Source organism: Equus caballus, chromosome 21, assembly GCF_041296265.1.
Source record: "Equus caballus isolate H_3958 breed thoroughbred chromosome 21, TB-T2T, whole genome shotgun sequence".
Classification (NCBI taxonomy): domain Eukaryota; kingdom Metazoa; phylum Chordata; class Mammalia; order Perissodactyla; family Equidae; genus Equus; species Equus caballus.
In genome coordinates this window covers 11005516-11029770 of record NC_091704.1, presented here as the reverse complement: position 1 = coordinate 11029770, position 24255 = coordinate 11005516, and the positions used below count along the sequence as shown (strand labels likewise).

Genomic DNA, 24255 nt, shown 5'->3' with positions numbered 1-24255 from the left:
GCGTTCCGTAAATACAGATTTGTCAGACACAGGGACTCAAGAAGCAGAGATCGCAGCCAGAGCCCTCCTAACCACTCACTCTATGCTCCGTTGCAGAAATGGCAGTGGCGGTTCTTTATCCTCTACAAGCACGGCCTCTTGCGCTACGCCTTGGACGAGATGGTGAGTGTCCTCCTCTGCCCACTCCCCGTCTCCCAGCCTTTGCCATGCCCCTCAACTCAGCTTCATCTGCGTCGTCTCTGAGCACAGCAGCTGTGTGCTCTTCGCTTGGGCTTCTGTTTGGGAGCCTGGAATTTTTTAAGAACTTGTGGCAGCTTGTAGAGATGGTCCTTAGAACTCAGACCTTTAGTTTGAGGCATGTGTAGTGGTTGTGGGTGAGAGTAAGTAGTGAGGAAAGAAGGCCCTTCTGTTCAAGGCTGATAGGAAGTGGACTCGGCAGAGCGCTCCTAGGCAGAGAGAAGTGGAGCAGGCTGTGGACCTGTGGGCAGATGGGGGCTGGCTCTGGGCGTGTGTGTGGAAGTTGAGCACACGTGCATTCACGCACTGTAATCCCAGGACTGCCTCTCAGTTCCGTTGCTGTGATTGGTCTCACTCATCCCATTCGGTTTTCAGAGGCCTCCTGGTCATGGGGTCAGTGTTCTTGTGGTCACTAAGCTGTGGCATGCGGGCTCCTTCCTGCCCTGCTGCTTACTTGGTTTGCTTCCTGCATCCTGGGCTGGACTAGTGTTTACTGCTGTTGGTCCAGAGGCAAACCTGAAAACCAAGCAGGTGGAACGTTCTGGCTCTTTCTCCCCGCCCCCCCCCGCCGCATTTCATCTCCTGACTTTTTCTCTGAAGGAGATTAGTCTCTCCTAACTAATCTGAAGTATGACTGAATTCCAAGCTTTAAAAGGGTTGAAGATGGAAGATTTGATTACCTTTTCCTGTTCTGTTTGAGTGTGTGTGTGTGTGCGCATTCACGTGGGCAGCATTTTTCAATTGGGACTGTCCTAAAAAACATAGTCACACCGTGTAAAATAGGTTGACCCCCCCACCCCCCACCCCGACGTCATATCTTTGCTGCAGGGTTGAGAGCAGACTTCTGGAAGTGTGAGCAGAGATGACTGTCCTCTCCAAGGACCTTGTGGACTATTGGGACACCTGGATTTTAGGGGGGTTATTAAAGCTCATATGTGAGTAGGCCATAATTGGGTTGTTTCCACACTTGGGTCCTAATCTTTGTGATATGTTGCTTTCTCTGTTTTGTTTCTGGGATGAGTTAATGGGTATGATATCTAGGTATGGAATTAGTAGGTATGATACTCAGTTCTATATCGACTATCACCTCATTGGCTCCTTCTTAAAAAGAATTTTCTTCCTCATTCTTCCTGGTGAGACTATTTCTACAACATGGATGGGCCACAGAGAGTTTTTGCCCTGGAAACACCTGTGGTCTAGAGTAGTTTGAGATGACTGGGTTGAAAGTGAGTGCCTATGGGGTGCTAGAATTCCTAGAGGTGGGAGCAGGCAACTGCTGTGCTTGGACCCTCAGTTCCTTTCGGGGAGGAAGCAGGCCTGGAGGCAGACCCAGCGCTGCCTCTCTGTATTCTCCCCACTTGGCCATCCGTCATGTGAGCAGTAGTCTTGGGGTGGGAGCTGGGCTCCTATGAACCTTGAGGTTTCCTTTGTCCTCCCTGTGCCTGGCTGACCCATTCTGAAGTCCCACAGAGACTTACAATAGAGAAGGGGCCCCCAAGTTGACTGGATTGCATCCAGGCTGGGCTGAGCCATGAACCATTCCGAAAAACAGAGTTGCTTGGACTTATCCTTGGAGACTGATTATTCTGGTTAGGAAATCTTTCTCTAGGTCTAACTGGAGTCCAGCGCAATCCATTATTCCCTTCAGCTCAGTTGCACAAGCACAAAGATGGTCGCTCTTGGGGACGCCTTTGTGTCGGCACATGCTGCATCCGAGAGCCACTCCAAAATGATGGAGGCTGCTGAGCTGTGAGTAGGGACACTTGCAGTACACCGTGGTCTCCCAGCAACCTGAGTGTTGGTTGGGTATTATTTCATGTGCTGCTAGAGCAGAGGTGGGACTGTGCCAGCGACGTGGGAAGAGAAAGAAGTCCTAGGAAAAACTGGGACTGCAGAGAGCACATTGGTGGGGGATGCCTAGGATTGAGAGTTTTGGGAGTCCCCCTTTCTGGGAGATGACTTTGGAGCTGAAGAGACTGAATTGGTGAGCCAGTTAGTACTAATCTGCCCAAATTGGGCGGTGCAGATACCCTGAACCTGCAGGGAAGGAAGTGGCATTATTTCTTTGAGTGAAAGAAACAGTGGCAGTTGCATTGAAATACCTTTAAAACAGCGTTTCAGGCATGTGAGGGTTTTCCCTCTTGTGCTAGGAAGGTCCTGTGAGGAAAGTTGCAAGGAAGCATCTGGGCTGCACTTGAAGAGAGGCTAGGTGAAGGAGGCAGTCAGATACCAGCTGCCCAGTGGCCAGTGTTAATGGCCATTGCTGTAGTGCTTGTGGGCAGGCTCCTTCTTGCAGGGGCTGGAGGGGCCTTTGCCGCGCCAGTGCTCGGCATCAGGCCTTGTTCTTCATGGCCGCTCCCTGGATGAGCACAGTCCAGAATCCTGGAGCTCCAACCCCGCGGTCAGCTCTCCTAAAGCCTAGACTCCCGCCTTGGCCTGGCCAGCAGAGTCCTGAGACCCGGAGCAGGAGAACTTTTCAGGCAGGCTTGTGTGTGAACTGAATTCCAGCCATGCTGGAGGATTTCTCTTTGAGTGCCCAGAAGTAGAAACATGATCCTCAACTGGGGATGTTGTGCCTCCCAGGGCCACCTGCTAATGTCTGGCGTCCTCTTTGGTTTTCACAACTGCACAGTGGTGGAGGGGGTTGCTACTGACACCTAGTGGGTCGAGGCCAGGGACGCTCTTAAACATGCTGCAATGCACAGGACAGCTACTCACAACCCAGAAAGATCCAGCCCCAAATGACAGCAGTGCCAAGGCTGAGAACCCTGCGTGATCTGGTCAGTGGCTTAAATTATTTTTATTTTTAAAAATTAAAATATGTTTGACTTGCTATCGCCCGTTCTTAACAGGTGTGGAAGGATTCACCGTCAGATTTCTGGGAGAGAGGTGGGTGATGGGGCAGGGTTAGCCTGTTGGCTGGTGTGCTAAGTGCCTGGTGTGGAATGGGGGTGGGCCTATTCCTGGCATGGAGGGGTTTCTCTGGGCTGTCCCTGCACATCCGGGTGACCACAGGGCTAGCAGAACTGCTTATGTGTGCTTTTACCCAGGGAGCATGTAGGTACCACTCACGTCCCTTGGCATGCTCAGACCACCATGCCTATATAATGGCCCCATCTTGGGTTTGGTCTCCGAGGGCAGCAGCTCTGAGCAGTCTGTAGCTACTGCTGATCCTACCTCTGGTGACAAGCTTAGCTCCAGCCCTCCCCCTTCCCAACCCACTCATCCCTCTTGAGCTGATCTACTGCAGTAATAAATTGTAAGATTTTGTGGCTGGGCTGTTCCCTTAACGCTTAGTTATAATCTGTTTCAAATTGTTGCTTGACTTTTGTACAATGTTACTATTTGTTTTCATTTTATTTGTTTAAATGTTGTCTTTCTAACTAGTTTGTGACTTCTTTTCATTGTTGGGCCCTCTGATAGTTCTTGGTATCTCTCTGCGTTGTCTGGGCTGGGCTTGGGTGGCACAAACCTAGTAAGTATTTGTTGAATTGAACTACTCAACTTTGTAAATGCATTGCTGCAGAATTTCTGCGTTCATTGTGGGGTGAAGGTGGGACCTGGGATGCTTCTGGAAGAGAGGTTAGGTGCGTCACATGTTGCATCTCTTAGTGGTTCCTCAGCTGAAGGGAGAGTGACCTCCAGAGGGTTCCAGAGAGCAGAGTGGGGAAGGTTGTCTTTGCAGGGCTGCCCCACCACCCACCGGCCTGGCTGGGACTGAGCGAGGGTCAAGGTGGTTGTCAGAAGGCCCTGGAGGAGGAGCAGGACTGCAGTCCCTGGGGTGGTGCCTGCTGCAAGGGCTGCTTCGAGAGGCCTTTCTGCCTGGGGACTTCTGCTAGGTCTGGGGCCTTCAGGCCTAGTGTGGCTCCAAGGGCTGACTGTTGCCTTTCTCTTCCAGGAGGCTCTGAGATGGGACTAACCTTTGGAAGTCACTTTTCCTTTTTTGGGAAATTTCTTTCTCAATACACCCACATACCCTGTAACTGGTGGGTGTGGAGAAGAGGCAAATTCCCAAAAAAGGAAATTTCCTAAATGCAAGTTGAGGTGAGGTGGGCTCAGGGCAGCCTCACAGACAAGTGGGAGCCTGAGGAATTTGGCTGGGCCTCTGGTTCTTCAGGAGTGGATGGAGTGAAGAATCTAGAAACCCAAACTGCTGCCTCTCTCCTCTTCTGTTTCTCCCCCTGTAATTTGCCCACTGTGCCAAATTCTGCCACTTCTCTTTGAGCTTTTGGGGGCTGATGTAAAGCTAAGGTCTTAGTGGTCAGAGCCCAAAGGCCACTAGAAGGCTTTCCTGGAGAAGCACCAAGTCCAGAGGGGAAACAGGGCCTCAAGTTTCAGGTGGAGCACGCTGGGCTTAAGGCTCCGAGGCTCCACAGGGGGCTGCCCCTGATGCGCTCTGCGCAGCCTGGTCTCTTGCTTTCATGTTCTTTTCCTTTTCCTTCCTGGAAGCCAGGCAAAAAGCTGGTCTAAGGTGTGTTTTTTCAAAAGAATTCTGGTAAAATATATGTAGCAAAATTTATCATCTTAACCATTTTTAAGTGTACAATTCTGTGGCATTGAGCACATTCACACTGCTGTGCAGTGTCCATCTGCAGAACCGGAACTCTGTCCCCATTCACTGCTGAGTCCCCAGCATCTCTCCCCCAGCCCCTGGCAACCACCATTCATTCTACTTTCTGTCTCTATGAATTTGACAACTCTAGGGTCCTTTATAAGTGGCATCATACAGTGTTTGTCCTTCTGTGTCTGGCTCATGTCACTTAGCATTATGTCTTCAAGGGTGATTCGTCTTGGAGCATGTGTCAGAATCTTCCCTTTTGATAAGTTGTGCTGGATCTAATACTCTCGAGCCCTGCCTGCTCTGAAACACACTGACCCTTGTCTCTCTCACGTGGAAACTGGAGAGGTTGTACCCTTGCTTCCGAGGCAGGTGTGTGGTACTGAGGGCTGCCCTTGACTCTGTGAGGCTTCTCTCCCTCCTCTGCCTTGGGAGTCAGGACAGACCAGAGCTGCACGATTTTGTCGGGGCCGTGCTGCCAAGGACCTTAGCTCAGTTCACATCTTCATACATAATAGGGAAAACACTTTTAGCTCTTGGCTGCGTGCCTGTTTGGAGGCGACTGTGGGTTTGTCCGCCCCAAAGTATGTGAAGGTCCAGCTAGAGAAGTTCCTCTGGTGTCTGTGCTCACAGGTAAAGCACGGGCTCGGTCTGCGTGCTCTTCAGAGGATGCCGAGTATTAGCCATTGGGATTCTGGCTCCTTCGGGGTTTGCTTCCTGCAGGAGGGAATCCCTGAGGTTACTTTGATCTTAGGACCTTTGTCCACTTCGTGCTTGATGGATTTCAGCTACTTCTGGTGTTGTGTCAGCCCTGAGTAGCACACAGGTGCCCAGGGCCCTAGGAGTGTGTGGAGGAGGGACAACACAGCTCAGCTCGACTGCCTCCAGGAGCCGTCTTTGAGACTTTCTCCTCCTGTGCAGCCAAGCCCTCCATCCCCCATGTCATCGTTCTGCAGACATACCCCTGCGTAAGAATATCCTGAGGGCAAGGCCCAGGTATCCAGTTTAAATAGCCACTCCCTGTGATTTTCAGGAAGCACCAGCATTTGAGAAGCCCTGCTTTAAGCTCTGGTTTTCTTTCCCCAGTGCAGGCTGATGTGTCTGATTCATTGGTAGCCAGGGTGGCATGCTCTCCAAAACCAGGATTCGCATGCTCTTCAAGGCAGTGGGTGGTTGGGGAGTCACAAAGTCTTCTGGGAGGAAATAAGGGCGTTGGCCACCTTCCTGCTTGTCATGGAGATTGGGGAGGAGCCGCGTGCTCTGCCCGGTGCTCTGTGTTGGCTCTTCAGGCACGATCTCTAATGGGGTCCTCGCAATGACATTGCTTGATAGATATTATGTCCATTTCACAGGTGAAGGAACTGAGGCAGAGAGATCGTGGGGTCACTCAACTTATGAGTGACAGAACTGGGATTTGTAAACAGGCGAGATGCCTTCTAGGAGAATGATGGTGTCTTTTCCCCCAGTGGTCCCGTCCTTCACTGTGTCTAGTGATGGCCCAGCCAGCCAGCATCTGCTGCATGCGTGCAGGAGGGGAATGGTGCTGGCAGAGGGCCATGCTGGGCTCTTGGCATCCTGCCCACCACCTGGCTTTGTCTGTAGCCGCAAACTGGCAGCTACAGTAGTTTTCCTTATGTCTTAAATCTCGTTGAACTAAATTAACTTCAGGCTCGCAGTCTGGGTGTATGAACATATAGTCAGAGGTGTGTAGAAATCAGAACAATAAGGAGTCCTGTGCCTGTCTGAGAGGCAGAGGAACTTCCTCAGTCATGGGGAACTTTCATGTTCAAAGAATCAGGGTGGGATGGGGAAGCAGAGAAGATGTTTTACGGATTAGTCTCATGTTTTCAGAATTACTTTTAAATTGGTTGTGTGTCTGGCCTTGCTCTGGGCTTTGTGCTCTTCCACAGGGTTTCAGCCTCCAGGTGCCAGAGCCCGAGGAGTGTCGAGAGAGAGCGCTGGTTTGAGAGTCCAGTAAACGTGGATTTTAAGCCTATTCCTCTGTTTCTGGCCGAGCGGCCTTGAGCCTGGCCCCTTTCCTGCCTGTTTTCCCTCAACAGGAATCTCGTGGGATGATTGTCAGTCCCACAGTCATCTGCATTTCCTTCTTCCCCCTCTGCTCAGCTGCTCTCTCCAGTCCTGTGCTTGCTGTGGTAGTAATGGGAGTTTTAAAAATAACCCTGGACTCGACAGTGTTTTCTTCCGTATGCTAGCCCCGAGAGCAGTGTGGGGCTGTTGAAGAGGGACATGAACCCTTGAGGCCCTCAGATGAGCATGTGCCTCCGAGGTTTCTGGGTGCTGTCAGACACAGGCTGGAAACCCTCTGTCTTTAAGGGGGATTCTGCACAGAGCTTAATACAAGTTTTAAAACTGATACAATCTGGTGCTACTTTAGTTGAACCCCTCCTTCACACGTACAGCCCTACCCAAGCTGTAGTGAAGAATATGCCCTGACTGGACGGACCTCCTTCTGCAGCTGAATTATCTAGGTGCCTGAAGTGCTGTCCATGTGCCTGCGTGGGCAAGGCACCTCTTCTTGTGTCAACCATTTAGTTAACTTATTTTTGCAAAATAATAAACTTATTTTTTAAACGTTTTCCAGTGTTGGCTGATACATGAATAACACCCATCTTTCTAGGTAAACTCTGAGGCCTATGTCTCAGAGCTGATGAGGAGCTGATGTTTTTGAGGAAAAGTGGAGAGTAGCTGGGAGGCAGGAAGGGGGCCACTGGCCACTCGGTGGGCTGGGCCCGTGTGCTGGCTGTCAGCGATGGCACCGCCAGGGAGTGTTGAGGAATCGGGGACCACCAGGGGTGCCGAGAAGGTGATTCAGGGTGTTGAGGTGTTTCACCCCCGCCTGCTTTGGTTTTCTGCACACAGGGGCCTTAGATGAGTCTGTTAGCTCATCGTAGCTTAATCGTGACAATTAACCATAGTTCTCACCTCTTTGGGAAGAATGTTGTAACAACTAATTCCTCCATGACTCTTAAGTATGTGAAGGTAAAATATCTGAAATATATGTTATGGATGCAAGGGCTTCCTTGGCTGGAAGATCAGATACTGATGCAGTCCTGGGGGAGTCGGAGGTAATCTCTTGAAGGCGGTGGGAGTGGATGACAGTATGAGGGCTGGGTGCTGAGGGGCCCTGAGCTTCCTGCAGGCCACTTTGCCTTAGAGCATCTTTGGGCCAACTGTAAGGTATTTTGAAATGTTATAAAGTCGCTGAGCCAAGGCATGGCAAAGGTGAACCAGGTGGGATTGGGAACTCTTCGCAACTGGCAGCGGAATCCTGTTGTCTAAAGTTCGAGGGTCAGCAGTGAAGCAAGTGGTTAAGGTGGTCTAAACTGAAAAAGCTATTGCTTGGTCCTGCAAATTCTATGTGAGGAATTACATGAAAAAAAGAACACTGAAGGCGGTAGAGATGACAGTATCTTGCTTTTCATTGCAGAGGAAATATAGGCATTGGATATTCAGTGAAATACAAATTCTATTGCCATTTGGCTCTCTTCGTCCTTTCCCTGTGAATTTAATCATTGGAAGATACAGTGTGGTGTATGTGTCCATTACTGGGTGAATCAAAATATACAGAGAATCATTGTTAAAAGGTCTAGAGTGCAGACGTTGCTTTAAAACCAGAGCACCTGCTGATTCTGATGTCAGTGCTCTATGGGGTTCGCTGAGACACTGAGGGAAAGAGTTAGTGCTTCGACAGCCAGGACTTGTGTTTGCCTTGACATCCAAGTACAAGAACTTGGGTCAAAAAGCCAAGCAGCACTTTTGTTAGTTCCACCTCACATCATGGAATGTTTATCACATTTATTGTCACGACTTTACAACTTAGCATCAGAATACTGAACTTTAACGATGTTGTCTAGTTCTGGCTGTGTCAGGACTCGGCTTTTGGTTAACTATTAGGAAGCCAAGTATTTGAAAGCTCTTATTTGTGTGACCGGTTTGCCGTTAATAGGTATTAAAAGCAGGCTGGCAGGACAGGAAGGAGGTAACCGTTATTCTCTGCAAAGTAAAGCATAAAGTGCCCTCAAAGTGGCCCTAAACCTCTGTGAGAAAACCTTGAGGAGCTTTCATGGGTAGAGGCAGTAAAGAGGGAATGACAGCTGACTAGAATGACGTGACCAAGACAACGAGGCAAAAAACTCAGCACGTTGTCTTGCTTCCTTTCAGATGCTTCTGTGTTACATCCAGTCCTTGGCCTAATGTACGTCCAGTGTGTTTTCTGTTTAGAAAATCATCCTGTATTTATACAATGAGTTGCTTTTTAGAAAATTGCATGTTCTTCACTTGATACAAATGCACAGCTTGAATCATTTTACTAACTCTGGTCTTTGGTTTAAAACAGGCTTGCTTGAGATTTCAAGATAGGGCATGATGTCGCCTTCCACTTTAACCCGCGCTTCAGTGAGAACAACAGGAGAGTCATTGTTTGCATTACAAAGCTGGATAAAATCTGGGAAAAGGAAGAAAGACAGGCAGTTTTCCCATTTGAAAGTGGTAAACCAAACTAAGTTATTGCTACTATGAGATATTGAAAATGTCTGTTGCTCATGGGACTCGCTCGAAACCACAATGCACTTGAAATGAATTTTCATCAGCTCTCCTGAGACACCTAACTAGGACATCTCCTCCCCATCCCAGGGGACCAGGCACTGCAGGCTGGAACAGGGCCAGGAGTGGCTGTCGTGCTTGCGGCCACCACTCTGAGTTTAAGCTCTTCTGGAAATGAGAAAAATATCATCCTTAATAAAAAAAGGCAGAAAGTCTTTACGGTGCAGTTGGACTAAAACTCGCTTCCTTAAATCAACATAGTTGGCACGGCAGTCAAAACTAAAATCTTTTTTTTAATTCTAAAATGAATACATGCCTGTTTTATGAAAAAAATTAAACATTTTCAAAGTGGCTAAAAAGTCCTCCATCCTTCATCCCTTCCACCATCCTCACAAAAGTTGCAACTTGGTGAATATCTTTCCAGTATTGTCTACGACACACAGCACACTTTCTGTTTTTAAGTGCTGCTTCAAGAAATATTTCCTAGGCCCTCCCTGTTGGGCCGTGGTTGGCTGTAGAGTGGACAAAAAAACAGCTCGACTGTAAGCTCCTCGAGGGCAGGGAGCGGAGGGACCCTGTTCTATATCTGGTGGACGTCTTTTCCTCCTGAACATTGTTACCCAATGGTATGTCATTGTTTATATATGTGATAATTCAACCGGTACTCTATTGATGAAAATTCGGAATATGGAAAATTCCAAACAAATAAAACCTGGGAAGGTTAATTTATTTATTTTACTGAAATACTGTAATAACTATCCTTATAAATCTTTGCTCCCTAGAAGAACAATTTTATTCAAAGAATAGACATGTTTAAAATGTAGAGAAGACATTGCCAAAGTGCTCCTTCTGAAGGATGTGAGGATTAACACATCCACGAGCTCCTGGAAGAGTGTGTTTTCCCTGCTCTTGCCCAAACTGGTTATTACAGAGCTTCATGACATTTGCCACTCTATTAAGGATGTCCTACTTTTGTGTTTATTTTTTACTTTTATGTGTTTTAGACCATAAAAAAACTTTGTTTTAATGTAAACTTTATGTTTTTATTAATGTTTTCCTTTATGGCTTCAACTATATATTTTTTCTAACAATTTTATCATTTTGTTTTGTGTAAATCTTTAAATAATCTAGAGTTGATTTTTGCTGTAAAGTTACTCTTTCTGCACTTTAGTCAGTTCCACAAATGATCTTAAAGATGGAACATCGGGCATCCTGAGCTCAGGCAGACTGGTTTTGAAATTAGTGGGCATTTCTAACAGTTCTGCGTATGTGCCATTTCAGATACAAGTGCTGGTTGAAGCTCACCACTTCAAGGTTGCAGTCAGAGATGCTCACTTATTGCAGTACAATCATCGGAAGAGAAATCTCAGAGAAGTCAGCAAACTGTGAATTTCTGGTGACATAAATGTCACCACTGCTTTGCACACTATGATATAATCTTAAAGGGGCAGATGCTTTTTAAAAAAATGAAATTGAATGTAAACTTTGCACATTTAAAGGGTTTATGTACACTATGAGTGAAAAGTTTTACCTCTATTCATCAATGTCCTACTTGTAAATCATCCATTTAATAAATACTGTAAGAGTTACCTGTCTTCATATGTCATTTAATCATATGTGCATTGATTTTCAATAATGCACAATGGAAAAAGAAATATGTAGCAATATTAATACTGTGTTGGAGTCTCCCAAAGCTTTCTATACTTCCTAAAATATTTTTTAAGACAAGAAATAGAAGTAAATACTATCCCAAAATTAACCTCTCTCTTTCTGGGTTTCATAAAAACCAGGAGATGCCACAAGGAAATCATTCTCCCATTTTCTTACTTCAGGAAATAAAATATATTCAGGAGATGAGAAAAGCAGAAAGAGTTTACCCATAGATGACCCTTGACCCATAGGCAATTACTGTTAGCATTCTATTTCTTTTGACTCCTTTTAAATCCTATTTTGTCTCTAAACTATACTTCACTGCTTTCAAATCAGTATTGGAGACCGACATGAGACTATCTCCCCATAGGTTTTCTTGGTTTTTATGAAATCTCTAAATTTGTAGAGGGGAAAAAAAATCATTTCTTAATTAAACGTATATCAGATTCAAAAGTTTAATAGTTCCCATTGTCAACATTCTTAACTATGCCTTTCTGCCCTTCCTTTCTCCCAGCAAGCCCAAAGAATAATAAAATTTCAAAACTAGGTTGTGGTCACACGACTTCATTTTATAGAAAACCAAAATATTATTGTATCTATTATTGTCTCTACAATACCATCTTCTCAAGTACTTTAAATTGCTCATCGTCACAGGCTGGTTTCCCCGGGAAGCAAAGAGATCAGAATGCAAGTGGTTTATGAGGGAGCGCTCTTGTGATCAACTGCTATAGGGACAAGATGGTACAGGATTGGGCAGAGGAGGACATGGGGCGTGGATGCCTCAGCCCACCCTACAGGGGAGCTGAAGCTGGGATGATCCTTTAGAGTAGTCAAGAGGGGGACAGGTCCTTATAGCTGAACTCTAGTCAACAAGTACCGGCCACCTGGGAAACAGGGCGGAAACGTGGGTGAAGGGTCTGTCTTCACCTGAGGCCGTTCTCACATGGGATGATAACTGACTGCGGGCTGTCTGCGCTTCCGATGACTAGAGGAGTTCATTCCTCAGTCCTTCAGAGGGATTGGGCGGCGCATCACAGTACAGTGTAAAAAGTACATAAATCCCTTAACCTAACATCTGGTCTGGACCGCCCTTCTCCTATGGTTAAATGGAAGAACATAAGCTTTGGAGAAAAGAGGGAACTATGTTTACACAAAATAACTCCTCTGAGCCTCGGTTCCTTTGTCTATAAAATGGGCAGTATAGTACATCTTTTGTAGGGTTACTGTGGTTGCTAAATATTGTTTGCAAAGGGGTCGTCATGTAGTAGGTCTTCAATAAATGGAAATGCCCTTTCTTTTTGATTTTGGAAAGGCTCTTGTTCTACTCAAGCAGTTTCCTTCCATTTGGTCTTTAAAGAGTTTTCTCATGCCTCATGATTCTAGAGTCCAATAGCCCAGGAACACTCTTTCTCGTTGTAGGAGACACTGACGGCTGCCTTCCCATTTATTCCCCGTTTCCTATCCCCTACTGACTCCTATTGATCTGCAGATGGGCAAGTGGCATCAGTTGGCCCAACCAAAGGGAAAGGCAAAGCTCTGCTGACCACCCACAGCCATCTTATGACCCTGAAAGGACCCCGCCTTGAAGAAGCCGACACCGAGGGTGACCAAGTGAACTGCGAACCGAATGTGGACCTTGATGCCATCACTGAGCTGTTGATACTTAAGTGCCTCGAATCATCCTGATGACTTATTGTTAAGCCAGTTTGAGTTCACTTTACTGCTACTTAACAGCCAAAAGCTTTCTGAACGATTCAGTAGTAGATCTTATTAAACCTACCACAGAGAAAAACCTTGCTTACAGACTCTGTCTTACTCTCATCTACTTTATCCTCGAGGGCAAATATTATCTTATGTTGCATATTGTTACTTTGTACTCACCTCTTTTACATGTTCCTGGCTCTGCACCCTTAGTAAACCCTAACTTCTATATATATTTCTTTGTTCTGCACGTCTTGCTTGAATTATTCATTGACAAACTTAGTGATTAAAAGCTACCTTAATCTCGGGTAAGACTAGGCATTCTGGGAACATTCCTCACACAGCCTCCCAACTGCTCACATGGACTTGATAATAAACACCGTCTCCCCTGCAAGCCGAACACACCTTCCTTTGACAACAGAAGTGGATGCGTTTTCTTTTCTTGTTTGCAAACCCCTAATCTTGAGGGGTTATCCATCAAGTTCCTGCTTGTTTGGTCAACACCTCCAACCCTCAGCCCATTTGCTGACACAAACAACTGGACCCAGGTCTGATCACAAGCTTCAGCTACTCCGAGTCTTCTTGGTGCTCCGTTATTCTGACGGTCCTGCCTTCTACAATCTCATAGGTGAGTCTTATAAAAGAACATTTCAAACCCATCGTGATTGATATAATTCTCTTCAGAGGAAGAAGGCATTTCCTTCAAAGGTTGTCAGTTATGTCAAAGGAAAAAGGCAAAACTTTAATGGGCACCTCTAATAATTTGACCATTTGAAACAGCAGCATGTAAACTGAGTTCAGAATCCAGATAGCTCATCTAAAGAAACGCAGTACACCTGGGAAATGCAGCCTGCAAAGCTGCTCAACACCAGCAAATTTAAGAGTTCAAACTAAGAATAGCGTATGAAAGGATGTAAATATTCCTGTCAAAGTTTAACATATTTTGATTAAACTGAAGAATGTTCATAAGCTGTGAATATACTTAGCTTAAAGTTTTGTTTTTTTTTTTTAAAGATTGTCAACAGTTATCTCAGTTGCCAATGTTTTTTTCTTCTTTTGCTCTTTCTCCCCAAATCCCCCTGTTACATAGTTATATATTTTTAGTTGTGGTCCTTCTAGTTGTGGCACATGGGACACCACCTCAGCGTGGCTTGATGAGCGGTGCCATGTCCAAACGAGTGAAACCCTGGGCCACCGCAGAGTAGTGCACGAACTTAACCCCTCGGCCATGGGGCCGGCCCTAAGCTTAAAACATTTTAAACAAGAGAGGCTAGGCACAGTGCATTTTTTATTCTGCATAAAGTAAAAAATATCCCCACTTCCCCTGAAAAACAGTGTCATATCTAAAACACATGATAGTAAATATTAACAATTAAGATGTTACATAACACTATATACATGAACATGAATCCATATTCTTTAACTTTTCAGTATTCGAAGAATACACTGCAGCATGGAGATTATGACAAAAATGTTTTGCTTTTACTAATTCACAGTTCTTCTGGTTGATTTACATTAGGAGGCATTCGAGGTGAAAAGGCACTTAAGCCCCCACCAAAGGAAGCGTGCCTGGCGTGGTCCTGTCACTTCTCCACCTGCGTGAAGGGATCACTGCACCCCGGGCGTGGCTAGAGAACAAAGTCAGAGAAGTCACTAAAGTAACATTCAAGTTTCACCAACTTAGTCTGCAACATTGCAAGTTAATAGTGGATTAATTAATAACATAACATTTTTGTACCTAATAAAATTATTAACATAATGATTATGCTACTTTCTAGCAGATATAATGTCAAAACTATAGCTTTTTTCATTGAAAGGGTGACTAACATGTAAATAGACTCAGCAGCACATGCAGAATGAATAAAACTGAGGCCACATCTTAAGCCACTTATGTAGAGTCCACAAATCCTAACCCATAGAGCCGCACTTAATATGCCTTTTACTAGTCGGATCCTGTGGGATCCTTTCCTCTGTTCCCCCTCAAGCCCCAGTTCAGGCTCAAATGATGCCATGGAGCAAGTCATAATTTGGGTGTGAAATGGACAGGGGGGACCAACAAAAAATATATCAAAAAATCAAAATTCTAATATATACAGAAGTAGAAAAGAATTCACAAGGAGAGTAAATTATAAGGTACTAAGATTTATCAGCAAGATAATGTATAGATAACTGTGAAGTACTTGTAATCATATTACTAATATATGAAAAACAGAATATTGTGATTCATTAGCTTCCAGATTTACTTATAAGATCATATATTATCAGAACCTACCATTCTGAGTTCAGCTCTAGGAACAAGATGAAGTCAAGTTTCTATAAATGGGCCTTATGCCGAAATGCCTGACCCTCTGGTCTCAGCCTGCGATTAAAGGCAGCTGGAACCAAGAAGGACCAGAGTGTGGGTCACAGTAACACACTTCTTTCTGCCCCGGAGACACCAGGCCACCCAGAAGCCTGAAAACCAAGAAGGCATCTTTGAGAGCCAATGAAAGCCAAGATAACAGAGGTCCTGAAGGAACTGGTGTCTTCAGGAAGCCAAGCATTGGCCAGGCTTCATGAGGTTAACAACAGCTGCTGCTGTTTGATCCCACACTTGCCATAATGAATTGTTTACATTCTGAAATCAAAGATCAACAAACCAAGGCCATTCCCTGAGCCATTTTAGCAATTGCCCTGGAAAATTTCAAGGTAAGGCTGTACACCAGAGTTTCAGCCGGGCTACACATTAAAATGACCTGGCACAGGTCTACCCCAGATCGCTGAACTACAACCACGTGGAAGGGCAGAAAGCCAGGGCAGCAAACACTCAGTGGGCAAGAGAGCACTGCTGCATCGTGCCCGTGCCAGTGGCCCTGAACACGAGGCAGACGCTCTGCCTGAGACAGGCCCAGGGTGGATCAGGGAAATGGAGCCCTGAAGTTACAACATGCTTTAGGAACATAACACATTCATATCCCTCTCCTCATAAGAGATTAAACGTGTGCAGCTGTGCCTGGACATGAGGCAACACGGGAGAGACGAGAGCGTCCACGGGAAGGCTGCCCAGAGGGCTGATGCTGGAGCTGGAGTTAGAGGCAAGAGGTCACCAAAAGTAAAGGCTGGGGGCTTCCAAATAAAATGGAACATAATTAGAGTAATCTAAGCAAATTAGAACGAAAACAGCCAGTGACACCTGAAGCTAGGCTAGACATCGTGTCCCCAAGCACATGCTTCAGATGGGTGGAAACCTTGCCTTACACTTTCCTGCATCACTTAGAAACACCTGCATAACCCGGGCCACATGTTCGATATTCATGTACTCAACCGACTTGTCACAGCACATTTGACACATGAGTCACTTAAGGAAATACACCTTCAGAGCTTAATACTAAAACAAACTATATTTTAAAGTATGTAAACACGAAATTTTGTTCCCATTTTGATAAAAATGAATAACAAATGGATTTCAGAGTAAAAAAATAAGATGTAAATTTTAAACTGCATTTCAATTAAAAACTGAGTAATATTCATTTTATAAAACAAGTCTAGAATATAAAAGAACTTTTCAGATTAAGTTGGAAAACTTACTGAATCAAGAAGATGGCATTCAGTCATGAGATTTTTATTATCAAATACTGCTGAAAAAAAGGAATTTTTAACTTTTTAAATATTCTCACAGTCAAGGGTTATTAGAAATGGACAAAGCTTTGAAAGATATGAGAAGTTCCATATATCAAATGCTAAGACAAAAATATAGGTCATCTTATGCTATAACAGTTTTTCAAAATTCTCATCCTTTATTTCAGCATAAAAAGGGACTTCTCCAAGCAAATCTCATTCTTGTAACATTAAAGGTGCCCAAAAGAATCTCAATGAAGAACCCAGCTGGGGAACATGAAATGTCCGGCCAAGGTGATGTTTATTTTGCGTTAGGCACCAGCCAGAAGAGCACCACAGAGCAGCAGAAGAGAGGAGGCAGAACTATCACACGCTATATTATAACAGAAACGCAAGAGCCCTTTCCTAATGCATGACAATCACAACAAAGTAGGTAGGAGTAGGCATTAGGGAAGAAAAATTGGTCATTTGGAAGAAAGGTTTGACGATGTGTGTTGAAAAGGAGGAGAACTAATAAAACTTTAGGGAATTTCTCTAATTCTGAGTCTTCACAAACAATGAAGGATCCCAAATAGTTTGGTCTAATGTAAAATGCTACTTATATCCAACATGGATTAGTATCTGCTGTTGATTTTTTTTTTTTTCTTTTTTTGGTGAGGAAGATGGCCGCTGAGCCAACATCTGTGGCAATCTTCCTCCATTTTGTATATGGGATACCACTGCAGCATGGCTTGATGAACAGTGTGTAGGTCCGTGCCCAGGTTTCAAACCTGCAAACCCTGGGCCACCGAAGCATAGTGCAGAAGCCCAGCCACTATGCCACCAGGAAGGCCCAGCCCCTGTTGTTGATTTTTAATAGGTCTACCACAACCGGGGTCTACCTCAGCTGATTTCCTTGGAATATTTTGAAATTAGCACATTTACTGTTTCAAAAGTTCTGGGCAAAAGTTTTGATACAAATGAAAATAAAACCAAACCCAACTTCCATAAGCATCATTTTTTAAGCACAGCCAGAGAAGTGTGATGGTTTGGTGCCTAAGCTTCCTTTGCATCTGAAATTCTCATCCAGCCTGGCACCAACCTGAAGGAAATCACCTCACTCCTCATCATCTCCCTTCCCTCTTGGGACCTGTGACCTTTATCCCAGGACCATGGGGTTAGGGGCTAATAACAGAAGTGAAGTCACTTAGCAAACACAGAAAAGCAACTTCAGGAGATTTGTCACTTCAAGTAATCTAATCCCATCCATCAAATGAAATCTGCAAGTGTTTGGGGGTGAGGATGTCATCTATTTTCCAGAAATCACAGACAGCTTATATCACTTCCTGTGAAAATTTTTTCACCTGCTGTACAAGCTCCCATCCAACCCAAATACTTTTCTTAAGCAGTCTCAGCAGAAAAACTAACCTGAGAACGATTTAACGGGACTTTCGATTCTAAAAGATCCAGCGTCAAACACTATATGATCAACTTCCTTCGGCACCGCAGAGCCCACGGCCTCAGCACGCTCTCCCGGCTGCATCCTCTCTCTCACTGCCTTCTTCACAGCAGCGAGGCGACCCCCGTCTGGGATCCCAGCACCATCCTGTTTTGGTTCACTCGCTATACCTGAAACAAATTTGTCCTACAAAGAGAAATTATGACATTTACTAAAGCAACTCGTTACCACCTTATAAGAAAAATAAATAAAGCATACCTGAAATATTTCACACATCCGTCTTATACTTATCAAGTTCCTAGTATGTGCTAAACGTGCTGGGGGTCAAAGGTAAAGGACAAAGTTCCTGCCCTCAAGGAGTTAGTCTAGGCTGTTGTCATTTAATGTAAACAAAGACAAGACCCCTCAACATGTCTAAAAACTGATGGAAACTAGAGAACGAGGCTAACTGATGGGAGGAGAGGTCAATGAATAAGAGGTCTGAGGGAATGGTTTCAAAGTACAGATAAAAGATTAGTTTGATTTTACCTGTTCAGTAATCTTAACAGTGGCCTATAAAGTAAAGTAGGAGAGGACCAGGAGGAGGGAGAAGCCAGGAAGAAATGGCGGCAGCGCCTGCAGCGTCCCCCGGGGAGGCTGAGCCGGAGATGGAGCCCGTCCCCGCAGCGAGGCCGGCACGGACCCCCTCCCGGTCACGGCCACTGAAGCCTCGGTGCCTGACGGCGAGGCCGACGGCCAGCAGTCCTCTCCTTAGGCCGAGCCGCCGCCGCCGCCGGGGGAGCTCGCCCGCAGCCCGGAGGCGGCGGGGCCGGGGCTGGAGGCCGAGGAGAAGCTGCCCGCCCGCCGGGTGCTGGAGCCGCGGCAGCCGCGCTCAGGAAGGGCCGACCCTCGCCTTCCCCTGCCCGCCGCCCGAGAGCCCCCGGCCCCCGAGGAGCGCCCGGAGCCGCCGCGGCCCCAGCCCGCAGCCCCGCGCTCGTGCCGCCGGCGGGCGGGACTCCGCGCTGTCGCAACTCATCCCCGCTCGGAGGTGCGGGTCACGCTGCACCCCGTCATTGAGGACGCGCTCGTCGTGTCGTCCCGCCTCGGGGAGAAGCTCTTCTCCGGGGTCCTCACGGATCTGTCCAAAAGATAGGAAGTGCAGAGACTCCCTTTCACGGCTCTCCATTCTGTTTCCTGCAGCAGCACACACTCCGATGGTTTGGGCCCCGTGGGACCCTTGTGACAGTATTTCCCAAAAGGGAATAGAAGGATAAACCCGAAGCTATGCAGCTTCAAAGTAACACATTCCAAGAAGGGACAGAAGTCCAGCGAGAAGTGAGTGGTGCTGTTCCTGGGGATCCCCCTCCTGTCCCACCTCCTGAGCCGAGCTTGGCTGAAAGCCTATGGACTTCCAAACCACCTCCTCTCTTCCACGAAGGAGCACCTATCCTCCCCCTTTGTTTATCAGGGACACATATAACCAATCAATACCTCAGCCACCTCCGCGGAAAATTAAGCTACCCAAACGAAAGATGTACAGGGAAGAACCTACTTCAATAATGAATGCTATTAAACTACGGCCCCGGCAAGTCCTGTGTGACAAATGTAAAAACAGTGTTGTTGCTGAAAAAAAGGAAATTAGAAAAGGCAGTAGTGCAAGTGACTCTTCTAAATACGAAGATAAAAAACGGAGAAATGAAAGCGTAACTACTGTGAACAAAACACTGAAAACTGACCATAAAGTGGATGGGAAAAACCAAAATGAAAGCCAGAAAAGAAACGCTGTGGTTCAGGTTTCAAATATTGCTCACAGCAGAGGCAGAGTAGTCAAAGCTTCTGCTCAGGCCAACACATCAGAAGCTCAGTTAAGTACCAAAAAAGTGCTCCAGAGTAAGAACATGGATCATGCAAAAGCTCGAGAAGTGTTGAAAATTGCCAAAGAAAAGGCACAAAAGAAGCAAAGTGAAACCTCTACGTCCAAAAATGCACATTCAAAAGTCCCTTTCACACGCCGCTATCAGAAGCCTAGCTCAGGTTCCCTTCCACCTCGGGTTCGTTTAAAACCACAAAGGTACAGGAATGAAGAAAATGACTCCTCTCTGAAGACAGGACTTGAGAAAATGCAGAGTGGCAAGATGGCACCCAAGCCCCAGGCTCGCTGCACCTCTACCCGCTCAGCAGGTGAGGCCCCTTCAGAAAATCAGAGCCCCTCAGACGGCCCTGAAGAGGCCAGCTGTGCGGTTCAGGACACAAACGAAGTGCTTGTGCCTGATGAGTAGGAGGAACCACAGACACTGGGCAAAGAGGGCAGCAAAAGCAATATCTCTGTTTACATGACCCTAAATCAAAAGAAATCTGACTCTTCCAGTGCGTCAGTGTGTAGCATTGATAGCACGGATGAGCTGAAATCCTCCAACTCTGAGTGTAGTTCTTCTGAAAGCTTTGATTTTCCTCCAGGCAGTATGCATGCACCTTCCACCTCCTCCACTTCCTCCTCTTCAAAGGAAGAGAAAAAGCTCAGTAATTCCTTGAAAATGAAAGTCTTTTCCAAAAACGTCTCTAAATGCGTCACACCAGATGGCAGGATCATATGTGTAGGGGACATTGTTTGGGCCAAGATATATGGCTTCCCTTGGTGGCCAGCCCGTATTCTTACTATAACTGTGAGCTGGAAAGATAACGGCCTTTTAGTTCGACAGGAGGCCCGTATTTCATGGTTTGGGTCTCCAACAACATCTTTCCTTGCTCTTTCGCAACTCTCCCCCTTTTTAGAAAACTTCCAGTCATGCTTTAATAAGAAGAGAAAGAGCCTGTATCGCAAGGCTATCACAGAGGCAGCTAAGGCTGCCAAGCAGCTGACCCCTGAAGTGCGGGCTCTGTTGACACCGTTTGAAACGTGAACATGGACAGGAAGGTAGGCAAGAACCATTGGAAGGCACCACAGATCTCCTAATTTAGTTAGGAGTAACTTCTATGAAATAGCCTGGCCAAATTGGAGAGAGAAATTGCACTCAGCTGGCTGCTTTTTTTTATACTTACCTTATAGCCATTTTTAGACTGAGAAGCTTAAACTGAAGAAGCAATCAAATTTTGTCTTAAGGAAGTGAGAGTTTAGCAGTATTTTTGAGTTTTGACGTCTAAAACCATCCCAAGGCAGAGGAGCCATAGCCTCAACTGAAAATGAATCTTTTGCAGGGACTGTTAATTGCCATTTGTACCTAGTACTGTGTGTATGTGTGTATATATATGCGGACACGTACATATGTGTGTGTGTATATACACATATATATATATAATATAGCCTGTCACTATGTGACACAGGTTGCATATTCGGATTGCAGTAAGGCTGGTGAGCTAGGGGGAATAGTGTGGATATTTAATGACTACTTGCTTTTTAATTAACGAACACTTAGCCTTTCTATGTGCATAATGGTGCAAGAATGGCGCATAGGTGTCTGAAAAACTGAGATGCTTGCTATTATTCTGTTGCAGACTGGGTACCTAGCCCAGTATTTGAGACTGAGTCTGTCACAGCTGGCTAGGTTTGAATCATCACTCTCTCTCTTCCGTCCAATGGTTATTTAACAAAAACTTTCAAACTTCTGGGTTGGGAGTTTAGATAGCTTTGTCTTTGGATATGTAAATAGTCGATTGCTGAATTTGGTCAGATTTCCTGACTGGCTGTTCCTAAATTCCTAGGATACGTCCTAGTAAATTACACTTTATGAATTAATTGTCATATGTGTAATTGTTGCATTTTGGATGTACCTAATTTGATAATTTTTAAAAAATATTTTCATTTAAGGTATCTGTTTGCAGGTCAGAAAATGAGAAAATGTAATTGTGTAATGCTCTGAAATGTAAAAAAACAAGCTGTAAATAAAATCAACTAAATCCAAAAAAAAAAAAAATAAAGTAGGAGAGAAACACTGGTGGTAAGGGGCAGAATTACAAGGCTCTGATATAATGCTATCTTGACACAGCCATTGTCTGCGTCGCTGGTGGTGTTATGTTCCCAGGACTAAGCACCGGATAAAAAATGCCCACAGGAGGTCCAAATGTCCCAGCATCCTTCCTGCTTAATAGACTTGAAATTCATTCAATCAATCTCGTCACTGTCCTCAGGGCCTTTGTCATTAGTAAGACATTACCAATTACCAATGTCTTACTAAGACATTACTTCATTAGTAAAATAAGGAGACTTCATTAGTAAAACAATCCTACAATAATCCTTTAATACTCTAACATCTTAAACTCCTAAGACAGAATTCAAAACAGAGTTTTTATTTAGATTACACAGCATAATAAAGTACCAGTTTAGAAACCTGATTTTACAACCAGAGGTGTTTTTCTAAAATCTAAAAGAAAAAGTGACAGGGCTCCAAGGTGGCTTGAGAAGTAGCAATCTGAACCAAAAGCTTGGAGTTAAAATATTTTAGGAAAAAAATTACTACAAATAGATAAGAATGGAATCTATCATGTCAACAAAGCCAATTTTACAGAGAAAATAGGAACTTTTCCATGATAAAATTTGGGAAGAAGAGAGAGAGTCTAAGAGTCATTGTTCCTCTTTTCTCCTTAAAAAGTTCCTTCGTTTTGAAATACATCATGCACAAGAGTATAGAAAGCAGAGATGGCATAGCCTGTGGGTTAAGAACATGGGTTCTGGAGTGAGAAACCCAGCTCCAGCCTGAGCACGTGCTCGAGTCTTCCTGGCCTCAGATTCCCCACCCGAGGATAACGGCACCCACCTCACAGGACTGTTGTGAGGATTAACTGAGTCAATGTGTGTGAGGGCCTGGGAAGCATAGTTGGCACATACTAAGCATTATATAAATTATTTACTACTGTTATTATTACTACAAAACAATGGTTAGGTACAGTCTAAAGAATAAAACACACTGGTACATACCACTGCTTAGCAACTCAGAAGCTCTCAGGGGGACCAAATCCAATCTCAGCCTCCACATCCCCACCCAAGAAATGAACATCCTGAATTTTGTGTTGACCTTTCCTCACTCTTTGAAGACAATCAGGACATTGTAAGTAATAGATGACACGTTTTGTGAAATGATGAAAAACCTGAAGCTAAATGTTTCTAAAGCTTAAATTCATTAAAGTAAAAGAGTCTATATTAGAAATCCACAAATTTACCTGAAACACATCTTTGCTCGTACTGCAGGCTTTCTCCCATCCACACTCCTCAAGTATGGTGAGACTGTTGAATTTGTGGCGCAGATCCTGTATCTGTTAATAAAGCACAAGTTTATCAGATTAATGCTAACCATATTAAATTCACAAACTAATGAACAAAAGTTTCCCAAAAATTGACGACTGGGACTGGTGACATAAATTTAGACTGTCATTTTCAATTTAGTATTCAAATCACTTCTTATGGTAAAATTGCTCATTGTTATTTTATGTTATAAACCTCAAAAATCTACATAAAGGATGTCATATGTGAATAACTCTCCTAAATTATTTTGATGACTAAAATGGTAGGAGAGATATCCTAAATTATACAGTGTGAACACAATCTCTCTCCCTTTTGTTGTTCTTGTTGGTTTTTTTTACAGTTTATTTATCCCTTCTCCTACTGAGGAGCATATTCGTTGCTTCCAAGTCTTGGCAATTATGAACAAAGCCGCTATAAACTTTTGTGTGCACATGTTTGTGTGGACACAGGTTTTCAGCTCATTTGGGTAAACACCAAGGAGCGTGACTGCAGCATCATATGGTAAGACTCTGTTTAGTTTTGTAAGAAACTGCCAAACTGTCTTCCAAAGTGGCTGCTCCATTTTGCACCCCCATCAGCGATGAATGAGCACTCCTGTTGCTCCACATCCTCACCAGCATCCGGTGCTGTCAGCGGTTTGGATCTTTGCCACTCTAATAAGTGTGTACTGGTGTCTCATCGTACTTTTAACTGGCAATTCTCTAAGGGCATATGATGTTGAGCATCTTATCTTTTCATACACTTACTTGCCATTCATCTGTCTTCTTTGATCAAGTGTCTGTTCAGGTCTTTTGCCCATTTTTTTTTAAAGATTTTATTTTTTTCCTTTTTCTCCCCAAAGTCCCCTGGTACATAGTTGCATATTCTTCGTTGTGGGTCCTTCTAGTAGGGGTGTGTGGGATGCCGCCTCAGCATGGTTTGATGAGCAGTTCCATGTCCACGCCCAGGACTCGAACCAACGAAACACTGGGATGCCTGCAGTGGAGTGCGCAAACTTAACCACTTGGCCACTGGGCCAGCCCCCTTTTGCCCATTTTTTTAATCAGGTTGTTTGTTTCATCATTGTTGAGTTTTAAGAGTTCTTTGTATATTTTAGAAAACAGTCCTTTATCAGATAGGTCTTTTGCAGAATTTTCCCCCAGTCTGTAGCTTGCCTTCTCTTTCTCTTGATGCAATCTCATTTTATTTTTATTTTTTTGGTGAGGAAGATCGGCTCTGACCTAACATGTGTTACCAATCCTCTTCTTTTTTGCTTGAGGAAGCCTAGCCCTGAGCTAACATCTGTCCCAATCTTCC

General features: G+C 44.9%; 2 protein-coding genes and 1 pseudogene across 21 annotated transcripts in view; 2 read left to right on the top strand and 1 right to left on the bottom strand.

The window, feature by feature from the left end:
- The window catches only part of LOC138919877 (myosin phosphatase Rho-interacting protein-like), a 95842-nt gene extending 84895 nt beyond the window's left edge, over positions 1–10947 (top strand). For 2 of the 9 annotated variants that reach the window (XM_070246483.1, XM_070246484.1), the window contains exons 3-5: positions 97–162; positions 3090–3126; positions 10640–10947. In XM_070246483.1, coding sequence (XP_070102584.1) covers positions 97–162; positions 3090–3126; positions 10640–10656 — 120 coding nt within the window. In that variant the 3' untranslated portion in view covers positions 10657–10947. Of the gene's footprint in view, positions 1–96; positions 163–1065; positions 1204–3089; positions 3127–9152 lie in introns of those variants that run through there. The other 7 variants (XR_011430423.1, XR_011430425.1, XR_011430424.1 and 4 more) reach the window with 7 other exon arrangements.
- A 3033-nt stretch (positions 10948–13980) lies between these two features.
- The window catches only part of LOC138919876 (disks large-associated protein 5-like), a 31180-nt gene continuing 20905 nt past the window's right edge, over positions 13981–24255 (bottom strand). For 6 of the 12 annotated variants that reach the window (XM_070246470.1, XM_070246472.1, XM_070246473.1 and 3 more), the window contains 4 exons: positions 22878–22970; positions 17714–17930; positions 16277–16326; positions 13981–15163 (listed from right to left, as the gene is read on the bottom strand). In XM_070246470.1, coding sequence (XP_070102571.1) covers positions 15113–15163; positions 16277–16326; positions 17714–17930; positions 22878–22970 — 411 coding nt within the window. In that variant the 3' untranslated portion in view covers positions 13981–15112. The remainder of the gene's footprint in view (positions 15164–16276; positions 16327–17713; positions 17931–22877; positions 22971–24255) is intronic. The other 6 variants (XR_011430422.1, XM_070246474.1, XM_070246475.1 and 3 more) reach the window with 6 other exon arrangements.
- Positions 17926–21495, top strand: LOC111767445 (PWWP domain-containing protein 2A-like; annotated as a pseudogene).